This window comes from Fistularia commersonii, chromosome 20, assembly GCF_037954325.1.
Source record: "Fistularia commersonii isolate RoL2024-O1a breed Wild chromosome 20, RoL_Fcom_v1.0, whole genome shotgun sequence".
NCBI classification, from domain to species: domain Eukaryota; kingdom Metazoa; phylum Chordata; class Actinopteri; order Syngnathiformes; family Fistulariidae; genus Fistularia; species Fistularia commersonii.
The window spans coordinates 5241900-5264597 of record NC_141303.1 but is presented as its reverse complement, the minus strand read 5'-3'; the positions used below and the strand labels follow the sequence as shown (position 1 = coordinate 5264597).

The window sequence follows — 22698 nt, the reverse complement described above, 5'->3', positions numbered from 1 at the left end:
AACTTGATTAATTAAGAGAAGTGACATGACATTGTTTGATAGCATGTGCATGTGTAAGGTTTTGAGATAGCCGACGCTAGAACTACCATTTTTTTATAGTATTTTCTTTTCTACTCAGTCATATTATTCAATTATTTAAATCCACTTGTTGATTGAATACTGCTTGAACAATTGGAGAATTAGCGCCCCCTAAAGGCCAGTTGGATACGCACAATACATTTTGCTCCCTCTGCTGAAAACGAGCAGACTGTGAAAGACACAGCTAGAATTCGAGTTTGTTTATTAAGAATGCACTAATTCTAACAGAAAGTGGGGAGAAACTAAATTAGCATAACTGGCGATCATAACGTACACAGTTTAGGCAAATATAAAATATTGAGGCTCTTTGCCCTTTCATGGAAAGAATAAACACACTTAAATAATTTTTTCAGTGTATCTCCTTCCTCACACAAACCGCTATGAGACGCTCCCAGTGGTGTCTTCACATTAAATCCACTGACACTGGAAACGTCCCTCTCTTGCATGAAAATACGGTAAGAAAAGCACCTAATAGAAAACAAGGGTAATCAACATTTTGACTTTAGTCATTGATCAATGAGGTGATTGATAAATTGAATAAAACATGAGGGTCAGCATGTCAGCATGACTTGATGGCTGAATTCACGTGATCGAATTGAAACGCATGGGCTTTCTTATCACAATGCAGTGACTTTTGGTAGAAAAATAAAATTTATTCAGCATCTCACAAACACGGGTACAGCTTCTTTCAGACCAACCTTTTACGCTCTCTGTTTTCTCACTTTGCACTCATTTCTCTCACAAATAAAAAAAATGTATTTCAAATATCCATAACGACTCTCATTGTGGTTCGCCGGTAATAGCTGCACTCTACACAGAGGTTCATCCATACGAAATGTCATCCGTAACACATACTAATGCACTAAAGCACTGATTTGATTTCTGTGGAATATATTTATAAGTATATATATATATTTATATATATATATTCCATGCTGACTGATTCTATAAAATGTAACAGTCTCGACTAAAAAAAGTTCAGAGTAGGAAAATAAAATTCTACATTGAATGTCAGGTGCAGGTTTCAGCCACGGTTCTGTTTGATGTGCTCAGAAACAAACATTGCACTAGACTGATAACCGGTGGCTTCAGGGTCCGGCTATTGAAAGAAATGTTCACTCCAAATCAATGCATGTGCTAAGCTGCCTGAATGAATTATATTCATACATCTTGTCAGACAGGCACTTAGGCCTTCGAAAGTGCGCTTACATGCATCTTGTGCATTTAAATATGGTTTTGCAGCTGATACATTAATAAATGTAACTCTACAGTTTCTTCAACAACAACGACAACAATAAAAACTACATCGATGAACCACAAATATACACATATGCAATCTTGCATTTTTAAATGCGCACCATCAGTCTCTATTTCGCTGCCTGCTTGGAGCTGCTCCGCAGGCCGCAGGTAGTCAGCTGCTGGGGCCTCTGGGACTCTGTGGAGTTGTAGTTGCTGGATGGTCTACCTGGGGAAGCTGCTCCCTCCAGTAGGTGAAGTGGCTGTAGGTATCAGAGCAGGGGAAGTCCGAGGAGGACGATCTCATCTTCAACGGGAACACGTGGTCCACCACCTCCCCCAGACGCACGTATCTGGGGAGTAGAGAAGGAAAATAAAAGAATAGACAAATCAGATGTGAGAGTTGAATATTTTTTATTCATTTTAATTACTACATTTCCACTGACTTACGATGAAATGTTTGTCTTGGCGTGCTCCTGAACCAGTTCTCCTTTGGGGTTCACTGTAAATATCCGGTTGAGTGGGACTCCGACTTCTTTATAGGAATATACATCCTGGAAATGCAAAATAATTAAGAATTATGGAAAAGAAAATAAACACTAAGCTAAAAATCTTCAGGAATCAAATTGAATTAAACCATGCCATATTGTGTGCCACCGATTATGATATAAGAGACACGTATGTGTGTGTGTGTGTGTGTGTGTGTGTGTGTGTGTGTGTGTGTGTACCGTGGGTCTGTTTCCAAACGCTGCATAAAAAGGCTGTGTGTTGGGGTAGAATAGGTTCTTGATATCGGTCAGACATTCCACCTTGAACTTTTCCGGCTTCTTCTCTATCACCTCCCTGCCAAAAACACACCAAACAAAAATATGCATGTGACAACTGTGCATGGAATTATTGTCCAGGAGTTCGCCGTGTGTTTTTTTTTAATCAACAAATGGAAGGTGACTAAGAGTGTGTTTGTTGAGAGACCTGTGCAGTGCTGAGAAGAGGCTGCTGGGGCTCAGGAGCACAGGGCCCATCGGAAGCATGGTTCCTCTCTCGTTGACCCAGTGGAGGTAACCTCGGGTCATGTTAGCCATGCCGATAGCTCGGGCTGAACAGTACAGAAACTTGTAGCCATTTCTGGGGGCAGAAAAGAAAAAAGAAGTTTGGATTATTGTGGTAAACAACACATTTGGATTTCAGGAAACAGTAACCTTGGCACTGATAAGATTTTGTGTTTCATCTCCAAATTTTATGTTGTCGCCTTCTTGAAATAATCATCTCGGTCATTTTTCACGTTCTTCAGGAAACACAAAAAACTGAGCCACATGTTGACTAAGGAGTTGATTTAGGCAAAAAATGAGTTCGGCAATTATTTTAAGAAGGTGACGATGCTGATTTTGAGTTGAATTAATTTGAAAATTCTAACTGTATTTATAACATTTTCCTTCCTATTGGACCTCTGTCAAGCAATATTAAAACACTATAAATTTTGACTATAGAGTGTTAGAAAACAATTTAGACTTGCCGTTTTTTCAAATGTGAGAACATATGAATAACTACTCACTGGCTGACTTTGTGGTAGAGTTGGGCTATGCCCTGGTGGGTCCAGTCTTTCCCCAGGGTGGGCAGGATATGACCCAATGTATCAGACCTGAGGACACAGGCGACAGTTAACTACGTAGAATTTGGACACTGCCGAATTAAATTAAAGCACTTTTTCTAAAAAATGAATATATCCATCTTCTTTTGACTGCCCCACCATCTGCCCCAGCCGTACTGCCCCTTAATAGACTGATTGTCCATACGGACACCGACCCTGTGACCTTGGCATTAGTAGCCCCACACAAACCAACCGAGCTAGCCAGCCAGGTCAAATAGTCCACAAACATCCTTAAATCATTTCATTATAATTTATTTCTGTGGTGAAAAAGTGAAACCTTGGAAATGTGGAAACTCTGCAAATAAATGTTTGTTATTGAAGATTGATAGCATGATCAGGTACAGTCCAGTGGGAAAGTATCTCAAAGTAAAACACTGACTATTTCAGACCTCCAGAAAAAAACTGGTTTTTGACAATTTAGAAACTACATTTATTTGATAGTTTAATATAATTTTGATATGTCCACAGATACCAAATAAATAAAGATGTTCCTTCTGCGCTCTGAGACGAGGCTGGCTCTTATTACTTGTGCAACTTCCACTACTATTGCTTTCTGAAAATTAATAAAGACTGACTTACAATAATGATATGGTTCTAAAGGCAGACTTTAGTATTCAGTAACAAAACAAACAAACAAACAAAAAAAACTAATGTTTTTTTTATTTTCGTCTAAATGCCTGAAACACAACTTGATCCTCGGATAAAGAGGCAGATATTCATTGAAATGAAAAATGCCCTGAAAACAGTATAAGAACGATTTCATGCACGCCTGGAGAACATTTCCACCCAAGGAAATTAAAAGTTCCATCATGCACTTCCATCAAGAGGTCAAATCATTACTTTCCTATAGCAAACTTCATTAGCCGTTCAAAGGTCATTCAAGTTGAAAAGAGTCCACCACAAGTATGGCAACCAATTCACTTGAGCTCCAATCTTGCAGAGGCTGATAGAGAAGAATCTCAACAGTCATGTATGCATTCACGTGTGTGTGTGTGTGTGTGTGTGTGTGTGTGTGTGTGTGTGTGTGTGTGCGTGTGTAACTAATGCACCTCGTGATGGTTCCATCGATGTCAGAAATGATTAACTTGTCATCCCAGTTCCACAAATAGATGGTTCCTGTGCAGCGGCAGGTACCCTGGTACTGAGTGGTCACACTGAACACCACATCATTAGGACCATCCTGTAGCTGGAGAGACATCTATGTGTGTGTGTGTGTGTGTGTGTGTGTGTGTGTGTGTGAGTGAGAGAGTGAGAGAGAGGGAGAGTAACAAGACAGTATGTTTTAATTATTGATCACGATTCCCTCAGTCCTGGTTTTAGTCTCTGCTATGTTTTTCAGTGTAAAATACTGACCAGCTGCTCAGATGTCAATCTGAGGGTCTTTTTATAGGACACGCCTCCTGTTGCCAGCCCGGGTTCTTGTTGGATGGCTGCAGCGCCCTGATTCGTGGCCCTGTGGTCCTCATCGCTGGAGGATGATTCTTCTTTAAGTCTATCAAGATAACTTTGATTTAGAAGCCAAAATATATATAATTGATATATAATTGATTAATCATATGACTTGCTTACAATGTTTACGGGGTTCTTACCTGATTGTTATTGTCCCAACTTGATCAATGGATCCGCATGCCTCACGCTGAGACATTGAGTCCTGAAAAGTCGTGTCAAACCTTGAGTATTTTCTCCACTCACCCATTTATAGAACAGATTATTTAGGCAATTGCACTATGACGACAACTACACAAACAAAAGTATGAAAAAATTCACTAACAGATTAGGAGAAGACAAATTACCGTTTTAGTGCTATTGCTTCTTCCCCTCCAGGGTAACCACCACCTCCCTCCTTTCTTGGGCATTTTCTCCTTCATAATATTCTCTATTGCAGCCTTGAGTGGACACACGCACGCACCCACACAAACACACAAACACACAAACACAAGAAGAACAACACCATAATAACACACTTGGAAAAAGTAAGGCAAACCATACCATAAATCAATAAACAGGAACACGGTAGCAGCAATGTGACTCAAATGGGGCAAAGGAAGGGGTGTGAATGAGCGAAAGCCTGGATGAGGAAGATTATGAGGTTATCAATAACACACACAAAAAAGGAATTATAGTGAAAAGGGAAGGAAAAAGATAAGAAATACAGGATTTTTAACAATGTTAGCTCAGAAAACTGTTGCCTCAGACATACAGCGCTGTACCCCAGCATCCCAGACACACAACAGAGAAGACATTCGACAGATGAGTAGATATAACTCAAGCAGTTGTACTGATGAACAAATGGATAAATGCACCAATGACAGGGGTGGGAAAATGAGAAGAAGGAAGAACAGGAGGAAAGACAGTTTCACAGTAAGTTAAACTCAGTAAGTCAGTAAGTGACAAAGAATCAGCAATTGGTCACACTGAAATTGTTATTGGTTATAGACTATACATTTGGTTTGTTGTAATTGATAAATGCAGATGTTTAGATGATAATAGTGTAACCATAAATCTATAGTGTCCTTTTGCCTTTTTCTAAAGTTTATAAGGAGCAACTGCAAATTTCCTGCAAAGAACAAAGCAAAAGACAAATTTTAGAATGTAATATTTTGTTGCTATTTCACACACTTTTATGTGTGTGAGAGGACCATTTTCATACTTTTTCCAGCATGAAGAACTGGTATTGCTGTTGTGTTCTGTATGGAAATGTACGCAGAAAGAAGGTGCAGTTCCAGCTTCTGTCAAGAGGGGGGGATGGTGCAAGCACTCTGACCAATCACTCCCTGGTGCCCAGGCGTGTGAGTGTGTGTGTGTGTGTGTGTGTGTGTGTGTGTGTGTGTGTGTGTGTGTGTGTGTGTGTGTGTGTGTGTGTGTGTGTGTATCAGATTCCTACCTTGGGTAGCGGTTTCTGAAAGGCCTGCATAGCCAGCATGAGTGGAGCTGCAGTGCTCCAATTATAGTATCTGTAAGGAGAAAAGATATCTATATCAGTTCCAGAGATGCTAGGAGAAAAAAAAAAGAAAAACACTCCTGCAATTTTACTATTTTAAGAAACTTGTCTTTTCTTAATTTCTTAAGTTCAGAGGTCTTACTTAGAACAAATTTTCACGACCAAGTTTGGATCGTCTATAATTGAAGGGTTCATTACGAACTGCTGGTAGGAGATGATCTTCTCATGAAACTGCTCTGTAAGTAGGAACAGAAACACAGACATATCAATGTCTAATTTACTAATTTCTGCATTATGGGCAGCATTTATATCAAAGCAACATTATAGAGGTTTACCCTCAGTGATCTCTCTGTTTTCAGTAAGCCCTCCGCAGAGAGAAATGGCGATTGACGGCAGGTCGGTCATGGGGTCACAGTAGCTGTCAACGCCGCTGTCCCCCCCAGAGCTGACCGACTGTGGGGACAGACTGGTGCCGTGGAGGCCTGGTTCTGAGTTGCTCCTCACGGCTCCGCCTCCATCACTAAACAGGTCAGGATGCATGTTTACGACAGTCAGCAAACACCTTGCAGCTATATCAATTACACACAACGCCTACCTCTTGGGGAAATATAAGGCTGCAACTTCAGGCTCAAGATCTGTAATGTCATCCAGGTAAATCCCATCCGCACCGAGATGACGGCTCCTTTTATCTGCAATGAAAGCAGTGATACCGTTAAGAAAAAAATACATCACTAAAAATATGGGTTTGTGGTACTGTTTATAGAAACATCAATAAAGTACGCAGAATATTGCAATGTGATGTGATAGGAGATTCTTGCCAACGCCTGGCCCAGTGTGGTGCCTGTGATGGTTAGCACTGAGGTTTAGTTTGGCGAAACACCTTGTTTTTATGCTGACATTTTCCCTCAATTCAGCAGGTAAAACCTTTACTTTCGATTTCCACTAAATGCTTAATCATCCGCTTTGCATTTTGTGTTTGAAGCCAAAGTCGCTTGTTTTTACATCGAACTGATATTTAGTGAACGAGTGACAGACAAAGGGGTTCAAAGGTGACATGGTTGTCAAGTTTCTAATACCATGAAGTATTGATCCATTATTTTCTAAAGATCATGTGCCTTATTTGTACAACAGATTTGAATACTTCAAACTCCCTGCGAGGAAGTTGTTCCTATCTAGATTTTAGACCGAGTATTCTGTATTCTTTCAACATCAGAACCTTAATGTTAATGTCCTTCCTAAAATCACTCAGCCCTTTTCAAATGATGATGATAGCAGTTTGGGGGAGGGGTGACACTAGGACAATGTGAAATGATATGCTTGAAAAACAAAAGATGATCTGGCACACTTTGCCTTCTACCTCTGTGTTTTTCATGACGGGAAAAATCTGTCACCCTTTTCTGGTTTTCCAACATCTGAGGGCATGACGGATTTCGCTATTTTAATGTAAATCCTATTCTCAAATGATACAGTTCGGGTAAGAAACTACATCTCAGTTGAGACAGTCCCAATAACTGCAATGCCCTGAGGAGTACGCTATTTTTGTGTTTGGTTTTTGAAGTGGAAATATTCACAACAGTGCACAGCGGGGGACATCTTATTTTGCTTGTAGAGGAAAGTGTACAACTTAAAATTACCTTTCTTCTTGGATGGAGAGTCTGTCTTGCCAACAGTGCGAGTCATTGTCTCTTCCATCTCTGACATTATATGAGCTTCCGCTCTTCCTGCCGCTGTAGCTTGTGTCTCAGCAGTTACTGGCTGCGACTCCATCCTCAAAGATTCCATGTCCATCCCCTCTGTGAGGACTGCTGGCTGAGTGGAAGCTCTGTCCTCTGGCATCAGCAGTTTGAGTGCTGATATTTCAGAGCAGGGCCCGCACTGTTCTGAGGATGCCTCATGGGTAATCACACGGAAGTGTGTGTTGGCAGACACGGGGATGGAGACGGGACAGACAGGCTGAGGGCCGGGTTTCACAGAGAGGAAGGACGGCTAGAGAAGTTGGACAATAAAGGACTTAGATTTACATAAACATAACACTGATATTCCAAAGCAGCTATGAATGAGATCATCTCCATGGTGGCTTACAGTGGCGGCCTGAGGCAGCTCCCCCCACGCCCAGTGCATGGCTGGATTCTGGTTTTCTGAATCCGATGGCTTCACGATGAGTTCGGAGTCACTCTTGGGAGAAGTGGGACGAGAGTTCCCAGGGCTGAGTGAGGAGTATGGCATAAACAAGTGATGAAATACCCATTTCTGTTGCATTGTAATATTCAGCTAATTGATTGTGGGTTATTAGAAATGAATGAAGTACCTCTGCATGGGACTCCACTCTCCATCTGAACGAGTATAGATGCAAGTCTGTTTGAAAGAACCGCTGGTTGCGCCAATGGCTCCCTCGTCTCTTGAGCTGTCACGAGATGTGGCCCTGAAACACACACCAATACGGGTTCATAATATAGAATTATCAAATATTTCTGTTGATGTGCTAAATAGATTGTTTCCTCCACGGGGTGTTGGTTTGTCTTTTCTGTAATCAAGGTTATGAAAACCCTACTTGGGCAATATATATAAAATGGGTGGTGATGTGTAGCATAGATAATGGAAGAATCCCAACACGCTGTGCCAGATTTGTTTCACATCGAGAGAGATTGACTTTTCTCTACCAGGGTCATTCTCTGAGCAGGATCAAATAAAATACAGAATCCAAATGCTTTACAAAGTAAAAGACTGTAGCATAACTGTCTTTTTACACTCATATTGTGGTACTGAGATCATGCCAAGTGCACTCTGCACATTGACAAAATGCTCTAGTTTATCAAAGTTCTGGCTGATGGAAATCTTTCTCCTAACATAACAGCTGACTTTAGAGAACAATGGGGTTAAAATATTATTCTAATATGTCACTCTTTCAAGTCAGTGCATTGTCAATATGAAGAGTGATATCATGCCCAAAATAATACATAAGTGGTAGCACTTGTTGTTGCTACCACTGGTAAGATGGATACACAGTAACAGACAGATAAGATTTAAATCCTAAAAAGGAGCATTTCCTTTCCATACTGCATAATATGACTTCACTCTTGATATAAGTCTTCACTAATTTTTTTAACACTGTTGTGCTAATAGCCAACATGCTCATCTTGACAAATTACTGGTTGAGTATCTTATTATGGTGTTGAATGTTTAATGAATATTTAAAGTCATTTAAAAAAAAAGCTACTAAATATTTTGTTTATAAATTAAGCAGTGTGCTATTTGAAGCCACTCCATGAGTTACAAATCTATGTAAAGATAAAAATAAAACTGTCATGAAGCAGTTAACAACTACCCTCATATATAGTTATGATGACGAAATACTGTCTAAAGCTACACGTGTGTGGCATGGATCCTGCTGCAGCTTGCCTGACCTGAATACTGCACATGCTAGTGTAGTCCGTTTGGCTTGAATGTTACATGGCAGGGGCCAAGTTACATTATGACCATGCACATACAATACACTCATTCTTTGAAAAACACAGATATACATGCGCACACAGAAAGAACCCTTTTTCTAAACTCCAAACTTACATTATATCTGCATTACAGGCTGTTTTATTGTGTTTTTGCCACAGAATAAACCTTCACATATTCGATGTAAAGATTAACAAGTGGTCAAATGGACTGCGGTGGCCCTGCACATTGAAATTTCATACTGCTGTAAGACTTCTTAAGAGTCACGTTTTAGGCAACATCCTTTTTCAAATGTAGCTGGCAGCCTCACTACTGCAGATGTTGGTATGTTTATTCTTGTCCGCCAGACTCTAGTTCCACTACAGCTGCTGTCAAACTTCATTTCAGTGATATATTGTGTTGTTTATCTCACAGCCACATGGATCATTGTTTGCCCCTCCACTACTCACCCGTCCCCATAGCTAGTATTCCCCTGCTCTAGTTACACTTCACATATATCACTCAGTTTTTTTACCATATAGCTCAAATATAATTGAAAATGTTTTATTAATTCATTCCACCATTTGGAATCCCGTCCCCTATGTTTCTTTTCTTTTTACTTCTGCAGCAGTTCCTCACCTGCTGGTCTCCATCTCCGTACCCTCATCTGAGCTAATGTCCATGGTGAACATGTCTTCGTCCTCGGTGTACTCTCCACTCTCCTCCCTCTTCAGGCTGTCCGCCCTGGCCTTTCTCCTCCTTTTCCTCCTCTTCTTCATCATCCCACTGCCAGTCTCGCCAGTGCTCCCTGAGGAGCCCAGGGTCTGTATGTTCGGACCGGAGTTCTTCCCCAGCAGGGATGAGTTCATCAGAATGACCCCGTCTGACAGGATTGGAGAAGTGGCCAAGTAGGCAGGAACCACTTCCTGTTGACAAGTGAAAAAAAAATTGTTGAAATATACCTGGTTCATTTTCTGATCTTCACTGTAGTGTGACTAGAGAGACTTATCAGCCATAGGAAAGGTTGCATGAATCTGCTTCTATGTATCCTAAAGGTTTTATATGAATTATTACATTTACATGTGAGATTGATAACTATTGCCTTTTTTGACATCATATCTAACATGAAAAAAAAAACCTTGCCTAAGCTTGTCCCTTGGACATGAGAAGTCTGATTATATTTTCTAAATTCTGTTGAAAGGCTTCTGACCAGCATTCAGCCTTTAAATTGAAGAAAATCGAACACTTCATCAGGAAGATGACATTTTAAGAATTAATAGGAAAAAAATGTTCCAGTGACTGCTGTCTTATTTTGGGGCAATTCAGCCACATTTAAGGTCATTCCTTTCTTCAATTTAAAGCAATTTTCTCATCGATTTTAAATTTAAACTGCCACTGCTTTTGAAAACAATTCAATAGAGTAAACAATCCCACTTAAATTATATCTAGTATGTATCCCAATATTGTTCAGCCATATTAACAGTGAAAAATTACCTATTCTGTATGTCTGTGGAGGTTCTCAGTTAACCAGGTCATGGAGAATTGCTTGGACTTGCCATGACAAGAGGATTTTGACAAGAATTACCCATTCTGTACAAAAATGTTGGTCATTTGAGATCGGAGTTTGAACTTTTTGCTTCTGATATAGGATTTACCCCTGCTAGGATGGCGAATATGCACAATCACTGCCAAACAGTTTACACACACTTCTGCAGCCTTGGAGAGGTTTGTGAGAAAAACAAAAGAGCCAGTCCAAAACACTTTTGTTCCAGAATTCTCTGACAGGAGGCTTATAATAGCTCCTTCTAGGAAATACAAAGGCTTTCCTGGAGGAGCATCTTGTTTTGAATGTAGGGCAGTATATATACATGTGAAAGAATGTTTTGCATGAGCATGGAGGCACATGGAGAGGGGAAAGCAATGGAAGACGGGTAAAAAAAAAAAAAAGGCACCATATGATTTGTGTTCCCTCGCCTCACGTTTTCCTTCCCTGAACCAAAAAAGGGTTGAGAAATACAATCCTCCTTCTGCCCCCCTCCCTCCCTCACCCCCCTTTCCATGGTGCAAACACCATTGCTTTTCTTCCAGACAAAGAAATATGACACCGCTCCGGCTGAAATAAATCACCCACTTCCCTTGTTCATGCTTGACTCCGGTCTCAGTAGATTCTTGCTTGTTTATGTATTTTCGGAGGCATACATCCTCATGTGCAGTAATAGCTACAGCACATTTCATTTTGACAGGAAGCATGACCTGGCTGCTTTAGCCGGTTGCTGAGAGCTTTGGAGACCAAGTGAAAACAGGGACTGAAGAAAAGACTCGCTTTCCAAGAACTGGGCGGAAAACAGCTAGGATTTTTTTCATACTTTCCACGAAATTTCAAACTGAGTTTTGAATGTTTCTTTTAGTCCCCCCCCCCCCAAAAAAAAAAAACAAGACCACTTTGAGATAGATTTGTGACTGGTTGTATATAAACACGCATATAATCAAAATATATGAATACAAAGAGAATGTCTTTAGAATACAAGACAACATGTAGTTCCCTAATCACACTTGTCCATGGTAAATATTTGACAAGGACAGATTTAAAGGCTTTTTTTCTCCTTCCTTTTTTTTTGTTAATGACCTCAGAGAAAGCTTACACTTTAAACTTTAAACTCAAACATCCAGGAACTGCGTCAAGAAAATTAGAGGGAGACTGCAGTTTTGATACTTGAACGAGTCAAATTTGTTTTTAGATTGCCAGAACCATTTGTATCTGTGAGGGAAAGTCCAGCTTTAGTTTATTTTCCATCATAGCCATGAAATGTAGGTCAGACAGCCTGGGTTATTGAATACTGCATTCAGTGCTCTTACCTATTGATGAACAGCGGGATTGCTGTTCAGCAAAAAAGGAAAGTAAGAATTTTCTGACTGCAGTGCCAACTCAACACACAGCATGACAACTACGTGTAAGAAGGAAGACAGCTTGGACAAGACTTTAGGCTTATAAACATGGGTGTGTCTACACTCGTCGACGTCAGGGAGGCGGAGTATTTGTTCAAATTCTGTTTATGTTTGAATCACTTCACTATATTCAACAGACTAAATTCTTGCATCCTTTGAACTTGCAGCAGCTTCAGATTACATTCCGAAGCAGTCGTGTCACTGTATAATTGTAACATATACTGATGTAGTATCTGTAAATATTCTTTTGTTTACCTGATCATTTTCTGTTTCCTGGACAAAGAAAGCCTCTCCGTTGTCCCCTAGCTTCATGTGCAGATCCACTGGCTCTCCATTGATCTCCATGTCGACCTGAAGCAAAACCATATTAGAAAACCTCACAGGAACAAAACACTACATTATAAACCTTTAAACTGTATAAATAATAAGTCCTGTACCACTTTCTCCCGTGAACGGAGGACACCCATCTTGCCAAAGCGAACATGGAAGGGTGAACACTGAAGGGAGCCATCGGGCTGCCGCACCACAATGACATCGATGCAGCCAGAGAGGGTGGCAGGGTTGAGGCCTCGGTACAGCTCTTTGACCTGGACAAACACCTGGCCTGCCAACTGACCCACGTAGTTCATGGTCTGGCGGGTCTGGTAGACATAAGGATATGATAGGAGAGGGGACAAAGGACAGAGTTTCAATTTCAGTAGCACACCTACGTCACAGTCACTGCTTATATTACCTGCTTTTAACTACTGAGCTCAGCCACGATGGACACATAGAGTAAGTGTTAATGGACTGGCATTTGTTGAACTATTCTTGATGACGTTATAACTGACATTCCCCTCCACCAGTGGCATGGAGTAAATTTTTTTGGAGCATCCCGTCTAAGGTCAAGTTAGGTACAACATCATTACCAGTACTTGTATTAAGAAAAAGATTAGAGAAGTGTGAGACCAGACCTCGACAGAAAGACCCCATGTGACCTCCTGAGCTATGTTTCAATTCCTGTTGAGCCTGATAAACCTCATCCAAGTCTACTATATCCAGTTGCTTCCGGCACTAGACTTGTAAAGGTTACTTATATTTTACCTAAGCTGACCAAAGAATTGTCTATTCTGCAACATTGTGACAGACATGCAGGAGTGGGACTGATACTAGTGACAATCAGAATAACTTCTGAAGCTCAAGGGCATTGTTATATAAGAGTTCAACACTCTCATACAAAGTATTCACTTCTATTGTGCATGAACTATGGAAGATAAGTTTGAAAAAACATGATACTTTTACAGTGAATCTTCAAAATTACCCCAAACAGGACAATATTTTTTCAGACAACTATCATCCAACATCTGTACAATTATATTCACAATTCCTACTGATTCTCCAAGTCACAACTTATTTTTTACCACTCGACACTGAGAATTCAAAATCAAATATTTGACATGTTAAATATGTAAACATGCCTAATTTGTTATGCACAATCTTTAGCATTGTCATAAACATGTACTATGGACAGATATTTAGATATGACTTTTGGTAAGTGCCCTGACGGTCATACTAAGACTCAGATTGTAATAATTGTAAAATCTTCATGGAAATTTATCGTAAAAAAATGCACGTTTTCTAAAACAAACTGCTTATCCAGCAATCAGGTCCCTATAACTGCAAAAGCTTTTTTGGGGGGGGGGCACTGGAAAGTATTTTAATGCTACACAGTAGCTTGGCTACTGTGTTGCAAACACCATTGACCAAACACAGTAAACATGAACTGTAACGCTTTCAAAAGTTTTTGTGAGTTTGCAGTTATCTCATTATGGGATGAGTTAGTCTGACCTCAGCTAGACTGGCACTGGGCCCCCCAAAAATGATTGCTCCAACACAGAAGATCAGCTTGAACCAATGCCAAAACCTGCCCCCACCCCCCCACCCCCCCCCCCCCCATTCCATGGAGCCAAATGTGAGAACCCTCGCTTTACAGCAGCAGCTGAATGTCAGAAGCTATGACAATGTCTGAGTCTTAGAACAGGACAATGACCTTCACTGTCTCAAATGAGCAATTTCACATTTCACCGACGCATTGATCTACAATGCTGCCAGCGATTCCTTGTGTAATTTCAAAGCAGATGACGGTTTGTGTGAAAAACTGTTACATGCTGCAAAGCCAATTTATCCCAAAATAGATTACCTTATGCCACAGATGAAGCAAAAAAAGACCGAAAAATGTCTCAGAACTTCCTGCTTTTTAAATCATGAGCTGCAAAACGAGCCACCCCTCATTTGAAGTCTTAAATGATTATTCGACAGATTCCAGACATAGGAAAAAAAAAAGGTTTGAGTGTTGTCTAACTGGTATGCTTATTAGTGTAATGGATTCTCTGGCTGCTGTTGTCAAGATATCCTAGCTGGCAGGAATTTGTCAGGGCTTCTAAGCAAATAATATCCAGCTAACAAAAGTATTCACTAAATATAATCATCACTCTTCATGCTTATTACTTTGAAAGCCAGACTCCAAAGGGGAGGATTTCCATGAATTGCATTGTGATGAATTGCCGTTTGAATAGGGAGGATCATACACGTGACTCACTTAAACAACTAGTTTTCACCCATTTAAAGGGAAGGGGACTGCAGTCACTTGATTTAGGGGTGAATATGTTGCCCAAAATATCCTGATATGACATTGGAAAATCCCGTGTACAGCTGTGCAGTCGACAAATACACAAATTCAGGAAAAATGTTCATCAAAACATGTAGATGTTATAAATATTACAGATATCTTTCTCCTACCTCCCGGAGCTGAAAACGCCAATAGTCCTTTTTTAAGCAGCTGGTGTTTCCTCAGCGGCGGATGAAAACAAAACGGTAATACATTATAGATGAGCTATTTCTCGGTGATCGCTGTCTCTGAATAGATGTCACAGACGTCAGTAACTAACAGCAGAGTCAGTGCTATTTGATTCTCAGCGATGCTGCTGAAACCCCTCTCTATCTCAGACACACATACACAGAAACACACAGACACACACACACTCTCTCACTCTCACGGTCTGACTCGGCGTGCATCGTCAGATCGTGACGTCACCGGCAGCGAAGCCCCGCCTCCAGACCAATAGGCTTGCGAGGATGTTGTTGCGAAACGCCTCAGCTGCCAGTGTGGCAATACAAGTGATTTTCCTCCTCACCGGTCAGTGAATGTCCGGAGACTGAAAACTGACATGGCCTGACGTGTCATTTATGTCATTCTTCTTCTTCGTCGTAATCTTCTTCGTTTAGCCTCTAATTCTCTTTCAGGTGCTCCTTTCTGGGGTCGGTTACCGTAAAGATAACCGAAATGAAAAAAAAGGTCCGGTCAAGTTCGCTATTATTGAATTAAAAAGTCATAATAAACTAATCTGTTAGTTACCGTTTTAACGGATAATAAACGATTCAAAATTAGTCATATATGAACAGTTTGTTATTTAAGCACAGTAGCACTTAAAACAGTAAGTGAAAATATGCCGGAATGATACGTAGGAGGAAGCAGTGCTGAGGTGGAAACTTGGGAAAAGACCCACCAAACACTTGAGGGCTTCACTAAACCGGGAATTCAAATTAACATGCTTTGAGTTTCGAGTCATGGAGGCCAAGCAAAAATGTAAAAACACTACTTGGGCGCAGTAACATTTCATTTGGCCTCCAGAAGGGCTAATAGAGAGCACAAAAGTACCGGGCATACCGTGACGTCAGCGTGTGAAGTCGCTAAGTGTGACGCAGTGAGGTGATGTTTCTGACCAATCACAGCCCAGCGTGACAGCACATGCCATAGTCGTGCAGACTGAGACTGAGGAAGTGGGTGAGTGGTTCCCTCCAGGCAGGGGAAGTGGCTTTTTAAAAATTATTCACTGCATTAGTTTTTTTATTGACAACTGTCCCTGAAGAGTCATTGTATGTTACTTACTTTGGGCCTGACTTGTACTTCTGTAAATATTTTTGATATTGCAAGTGAGCCCCTCCCTGCATATTTTTTTCACCCAATACCTAGATTTTTTGCAAAGTCAGCTTTATGGTACAGACATATAGAGGAACTGGGAAGACATTTCTCTCTATACTGCAGTGATAGATTAAAAATTCACAGCATGGAGACAAGGCATTTTATTAGCACTCAGTAATATGTAAACAATAAAACGCACAACAGATTGCAGAATTTACAAAAAAAAAATAGGAGCAGAGGTACATGTAAGGTATGAAGTTATGTAGCGCAAAATCAGTCAGTAATAATAACATGATGTATTTTACTGTAATAGTGCAAAAAGACAATAAATTTGAAGCTCAAGGTTCAGTGCAGAGAGCGTTTTGGGGGGGAGGGGGGACAGAGAGAAAGAAGTGGGAAACTCGGGAGAGTTCAGCATCCTGGTCTATGAATTTGTTTGAGAGTCTGGTGGAGTGGCCACAGAGGCTGTAGTAACGATGCTATGAATATAGAATTTACTTATTTTTAACTTACACATCATGGATACTCGTGTGAAACCATGTACTTTCAATTCACAAGCCACTTTTTTTAAAAGGAATTCAAATAATATATTCAACCCATGCTGTAGCCCAGTCTAAAACTGGTGAGCCATTACAACTGTATATACATACACCCCAATATTAAATCCCTGTGAAACTGATATCTGACTTTGGTCTGTGCAGTGGTTCACCCCCATTGTCAAGTTTTATTGTAATGTTTATTGTGGCGGCACACTAAGGAGCATGACGTCTCACCCCTGGGGACTGGGGGCTGGGGCATGGTTTGTCCTGGGCATTTTGGTCAACAGAAGTTCGTTGTTAGTCTTGTGTTGCTGTTAGAGGAATAAAGTTGGAACTTGCCTTACTCTCCGCAATCTTTCATTCTCACACCACATTGGTGACCCTGTTCTTGACATGTCTGACTTGGACCACATGTGCAACCACACTTTAGCCACATTGCCCCAACTCACACAGCCATCCATTCTTGCTGCAGCCTTGATGCTCCCGGAGTCCTGGCGGAGCGATCTGGCCTCCTGGTTCCAGCAGACCGAGTGTGCGACCACACTTCAGCTATGTGGTCCCAACTCCCACAGCCTCCTACCCCATCCCCCACATTCAGGACTTCTCTGTATGGCTGGTAGGTGCCCCCGTTTTCTCCAAGGTGGACCTGGTGTGGATATCACCAGGTGCCCGTGCACGCGGCGGACATACCCAAGACCGTTGTGATCACCTCATTTGGGCTTTTCAAGTTCCTGCACATGTCTTTCGGCTTGAAGGGAGCCACTCAAACCTTTGAGAGGCTCATGGACTCAGTGCTGCGTGAACTTGCTCTCATGTTCGTCTGACTTGACGACATACTGGTGGCCAGACCGTCGGCTGATGTACGCCTGGACCACCTGACACGGGTTTTCCGTTGGTTTGATGAACATGGCCTTATAGTCAACCAGGCTATGTGTCAGTTTAGGCTCCCGGTGATTCTTGGGTCATCGCATTTTGCCACAAAGCGTGGTTCCATTGCCTTCAAAGGTGCAAGCGACGGCACAGATTCCCCAACTGGCCTCTGTCAAGGCATTGCAAGAGTTCTTTGGCATGCTGAACTTTTACGGCTGCTTCCCCCCTTACGCTGTGCACCTCTTTCAGCCCCTCTGAAGGGGACTTTAAGGCTCAAGAAGGTGGGTGACATAGTCGACTAGACTCCTGAATGAGTCCAGGCTTTTCACCGGGCTAAGAACGCCCTGGCTAATTCAGCCCTCCTCACTCATCAGGCACCCATGGCGTCCATAGCGTTAACAACTGATGCATCTGACCTTGCCATTGGGCTTGTGACTGAACAGCGTGTGGTGAATGCGTGACAGCCTCTTGCATTCTGTAGACACAAACTGCGGGATAGCGAGTGCAAGTACAGTGCTTTCGACAGGAAGTTGTTGGCCCTGCACCAAGTGACTCATCATTTCACTGCTTGAAGGCTATTCCTTCACAGTTTTGTGGATCACAAGCCACAGACTTTCGCCATGTCCAAAGTGACTGAGCCATGGTCCGCTCAAGCAGCGCTATCTTGTAGCCATTTTGGAGTTCACGACGGACATTTAGCATGTGGCTGGGAAGTCCAATCCTGTTGCTGATTGCCTGTCGTGTTTGCTCGTGTGCCTCATGCACATCGGGGTGGATGCACACTGGTCTCAAACTGGAGGATGTGCTTGTGCTGGAAGGTAGTCCTGCACTTCTCTGGTATGACTCCACCGGCCATCCCCACCCAGTGGTTCCAGTGGCTTGGCGTAGTTGTGTTTTCGACTGGGTTCATTCCCCCTTCCACCCCATCCGTCTGCGGATCCTTTCTTGCCCAGCAGCTCTTGGGTTCCAGGCCCCATTCACAATGTTTTCCATGGTCTTTTGTGTCCGCAGAGCTCATGTCGGCTCGGTTTGTGTTTGTGCAACATGATGCTCACCCCTTGCCTTTACAATCCCCGTACGATGAGCAAATTTTGGTTCTTGAGACAGGCGTTAAACCAGCACACAGGCTGGCGAAGTTGTGTTTCCTTTCCAGGTTACCTGTTGAGGTCGCACCAGGGGCTGGGGCGTGGTTTAGGTCCCGGGCTTTTTGGTCTACAGAAGTTCGTTTTGTGTTGGTGTTCGGGAAATAAAGTTTGAGCTCGCTTTTGTCTCCGCAGTCCACAATATCACTTGATATGCAAATAAAGATCTCAAAGTGAAATCTAGCTTGTGGCTCCTCCAATGAAAATTCTCGTGATGAGCTCTTAACTCTTTTTTACTTTGGCCAGCTGTTTCTCTTCCACAATTCTCTCTCTCTTTCCCTCTCTCTCTCGCTCGCTCTTTATCTCTCTCTCTCATTCACACACACAAACTCCCTGAAGGCAAGCTCATGTAAGCATATGCCCATAGTCACTATTATAGAGTGCACGTGTAATCCCTTACATGAACTTGGAGCACGGCCAAAATTCTGACAATAAAATATCTCTTCATGGAAATACTTCCAGTTAAAAAAAAAAGCTCCACGCTACAGCAGCCTCACGTGCAGCCACAATGAGGTACATATGTGTGTGGTTGTGCGTGTGCGTGTACGCTAATTGCTTTTCCAGCATCTGCAGCAAGCTTTCAAAAGGAAACCACAAGAGATGAAAAGAATGTATGTGTTTGCTGGGGCTTTTTCTGCTGTCTGTCGCTGAGCTGGGGAGAGGAGAGCATGTGATCTTTTGATCACATTCAAACAGAGCAGATCTTTCTTTTAACACCTCTGTGATTTACATGATTAAACTGAATAAGGCCACTGTTTTGTTGAACTTAGCCAGCAATGCAGGCCTCACTGCAGAACTTATTAGCTTCTGTGTGCTTATTGACTGATCGCGTTCTGTTTGCATGCTAATATGTATTTGCATTTTAAGTAATTTAGGTTTCTTTGGCCTAACTGTTAGCTATTTTATGATATTATTTCATTGACAAAGCCTGTGAGTCAACAACTTGCTTTGCGTATAAACTCAGGTGAAATTTGGGGTTTTATAAATCAGTACAATTATTTTTCTTTTCATACTTATAATGGAGTTTTTCCCCTTTCTTCTTTCACAGTGTGATCCATCTGCATCATCGTGATGTGTGTCGATGAAATATTTAGACATTGGGAGATATTTGCTCTGAGTTGTTTCATGTAGATGGATTTGGCGGCACTTTGGTTCACATAAACTAATTTCCAGATAGTACAAGGCTAGATTAGGATTAGGATCTGGATTATCACCAGGGTGATAATTTCTGTTTTTTGGCACTTTCAATGAAAATTCTATCATAGCCTAGGGCTTTTGTGAATGTCCCCAAACATAGCACAAAAACCAAGATCATTTTAGAGCAGTCAGGATATTTGCACAACACATTTTCTTATTTATTTGTTGTTAGGTTCGGTTTCAGTTTTCACTGCGCAAACCATGGTCGATTGTATTTTGAATCTTGTCTTAATAACCATTCCTTTATTCTTTGTGTTGTTCTTAAGCTGTTGTAAACCTGAAATTTACAAGTCTCAGAGTGAGTAACAGATGTTCTTCCTTTTGCTTTTTTAAGTTTTTATAGCTTCTTGCACATGAGATATAACCTGTTCCCACACGATTTTAAAGTTATCCAAAGTTAATCTTGTAATCAATAGCAGTAACATTTCCTCAGTGCACCCTTCCCCAGGGAGGGTTTTTCAGCATTAGTCAGCAGGTTCTTCAAGGACGTATAAGCCTCAAAAATGACCCTCAGAAATGTTACATTGGACAAGTTTTAGTGTTTTATAATACGGATTACAACATGCAAGAACAAGATCTTGCTTAAAATGGTTTTAGGTCAGTGGCATGACCGATATTAGGTTGCTATATCAACTTTCAGTCCGGCATCCAGCAAAGTGGTTCAGCAGAAAATAAATCAAAAAAATAAAACAAAACAAAGCAAGACAAAAAGAAAAACAAATAAACACACAAAAAAAACAATTGTTAATTCCTTTTACATTGATTTTCCCTTTTTAACACAAGAAGGATTATGGCAAACCATTTGATACCTGTAAGTTGACCTTATTTAGTCTTACACCAGATGTCCTGCCTCCATGTCTGGAGGTGTGTGCTGCGGTCACACACTGACTTCAGCCAATCACAGGTGTTTGCATGCAGCGGCAGCTTCACTGCAACCAGGCAACTTCCCACTAACCACTAATAATCTTTCGTGGGACAAGCTTTTGTTTACTTAACTTTCACATGTCCCAAAAATAGTAAGCTGTTTTAACAAGTCAAACGTGAGCGAGTAAATCTTTACTTTAGTGTTCAGCAACACATTCTCTTACTTTTAGGTGACATAAACCTAATATTTTATGGGTATTCTCAACAATCATTTATTTGTAAATTAAAATGATTACAAAAATTACCCAAATATAGGTCAGATGTAACAAATACCTCACAGTCTGCCTGAAGCCAAGCACATGCTGTAGCCACTTAATTCTTGTCTCAGCTTGGCTTGTCACTTTAAGACATTCATTACAAAATCCTTTCACATACTTGACTGTTATCAGGGGCTCTGATTGGCTCTGGTTAGTCTGGTCTGAGAGTCATATGATGTGACACATGCATTAACGAGAAACGGCAAAATTTGTCATAGAGATTAAATAAAGGAAAAATAAATCTCATAACACCCCCTGCTTGATTATTATGACTGTAGACTGTTGAAAGGGACAAAAAATGGAAAGGATAGAAAATGGCATTTTCTGTTAATTCAAGCTTAAATTCAATCTCTATTTTAGATGTATGTATATAAAGCTCTGATATGAATTGCTACTAGAGATATTTGAAAACAACTCCATCATCATTCTCATGCCTAGAGGGTCTTAAGTCGGTCCAGATTGTTTTTCAGCAGAGATACTTTGCAATCCTAATACTTGCTTACACAGACATTGTACAGCCTCAGTGATATTTTATTAAGGTTGACCCCCAATAGAAAGAGGTATTGTGAATAAACCAGTCTGAAAGTTTGCATGCATACACAAATGCATGCCTTTACATTGATGGAAATTATGATTTTTAGGTTCTTACGATATATACTTAAAAAATACAAACATATTAATAGTTACTGCAAACTCTTCTCATGGCCTTCCACACACGCACAGGATTTACAAATAACTATACCCAGCTCCATGTGGTATCAGCGGGATAGTGGTCACCAGCCTCATCCTGCTCTTCGCCATCTTCTGCCGATATCATGATTCCATCATGTGTTGGATCCCACCTGTAGATTGCTGGTCTTTACTATCCACAAGATGCAATATATATAAAAGCCCCAGGAATCTCACAAAGACTTGAGCTTGTGTCCTCACTCTGTGATTTTCTCAAGTGGTCTGGCTGCTGTGTGCAAGTGAATGGCGTCTTACTAAAATTACCTGGACCCCTTCGTCGGGAACATGACACCATCAAGGCTTGGTCATCATCCACCAGACCCTCTGACTTCTGCGGCATTTTGGGGTAGACACCTGCCAGGATTGTTTCTCAGAATTTTAGTTTTGAAAGTAATTACACACCAGTCAAGGCACAAATTATTTTGGCACGTAGTTCGTGTTCCTCATGTCTGCCTGGCTGTTTTCTGATGTGTAAATTTGTCATTAGTTGAGACAGACAGTCTCTGACACCTGTTGCTGTTCTTGACCCCATGTTGACCACGGTCTGGCCGTCACTGACATTCAGAAAATTCTCCAGGACAGCCTGTGACTCTACCAGCGATCACTGCAATTAATGTCACTAATGTAGCTGGACCTGTGACCTTTAACTGATATAATAATATGATATATCATTTTAGCCCACTGAATGAATCCTATAGATCATTTTTTATGTGTAGCCCACGGAATCTTAAGTTTTAACTTTGAGCAATAAGTGGTGACAAATTTAAGATGAAAAATCGGGATTCTTTTTATCTTTTGGTAAAA

The 22698-nt window shown here is 41.2% G+C and overlaps 1 protein-coding gene across 1 annotated transcript; it reads right to left on the bottom strand.

The window, feature by feature from the left end:
* Window positions 1-707: 707 nt before the first annotated feature.
* On the bottom strand, window positions 708-22115 carry lpin1b (lipin 1b). Its single transcript, XM_086167150.1, has 20 exons — window positions 21908-22115; window positions 12713-12916; window positions 12531-12626; window positions 9969-10255; window positions 8212-8325; window positions 7986-8109; window positions 7538-7889; window positions 6499-6592; window positions 6239-6423; window positions 6046-6139; window positions 5847-5916; window positions 4756-4848; window positions 4552-4613; window positions 4316-4454; window positions 4012-4160; window positions 2867-2953; window positions 2287-2439; window positions 2043-2157; window positions 1765-1868; window positions 708-1667 (listed from the first exon to the last, which is right to left on the bottom strand). The coding sequence occupies exons 1-20, from the start codon at window positions 21980-21982 to the stop codon at window positions 1490-1492; spliced, it is 2775 nt and encodes a 924-aa protein (XP_086023276.1). The 5' UTR covers window positions 21983-22115; the 3' UTR covers window positions 708-1489.
* Window positions 22116-22698: the final 583 nt, after the last annotated feature.

Excerpts from the sequence above, each read along its gene's own strand:
- lpin1b (XM_086167150.1), bottom strand. The coding sequence starts at position 21,982 with ATGATATCGGCAGAAGATGGCGAAGAGCAGGATGAGGCTGGTGACCAC. Across the intron at positions 6,593-7,537 it reads CTCTCCATCCAAGAAGAAAG|ATAAAAGGAGCCGTCATCTC; the intron begins GTAATTTTAAGT and ends CTTTCATTGCAG. Across the intron at positions 2,158-2,286 it reads CTCTTCTCAGCACTGCACAG|GGAGGTGATAGAGAAGAAGC; the intron begins GTCTCTCAACAA and ends TGTTTTTGGCAG.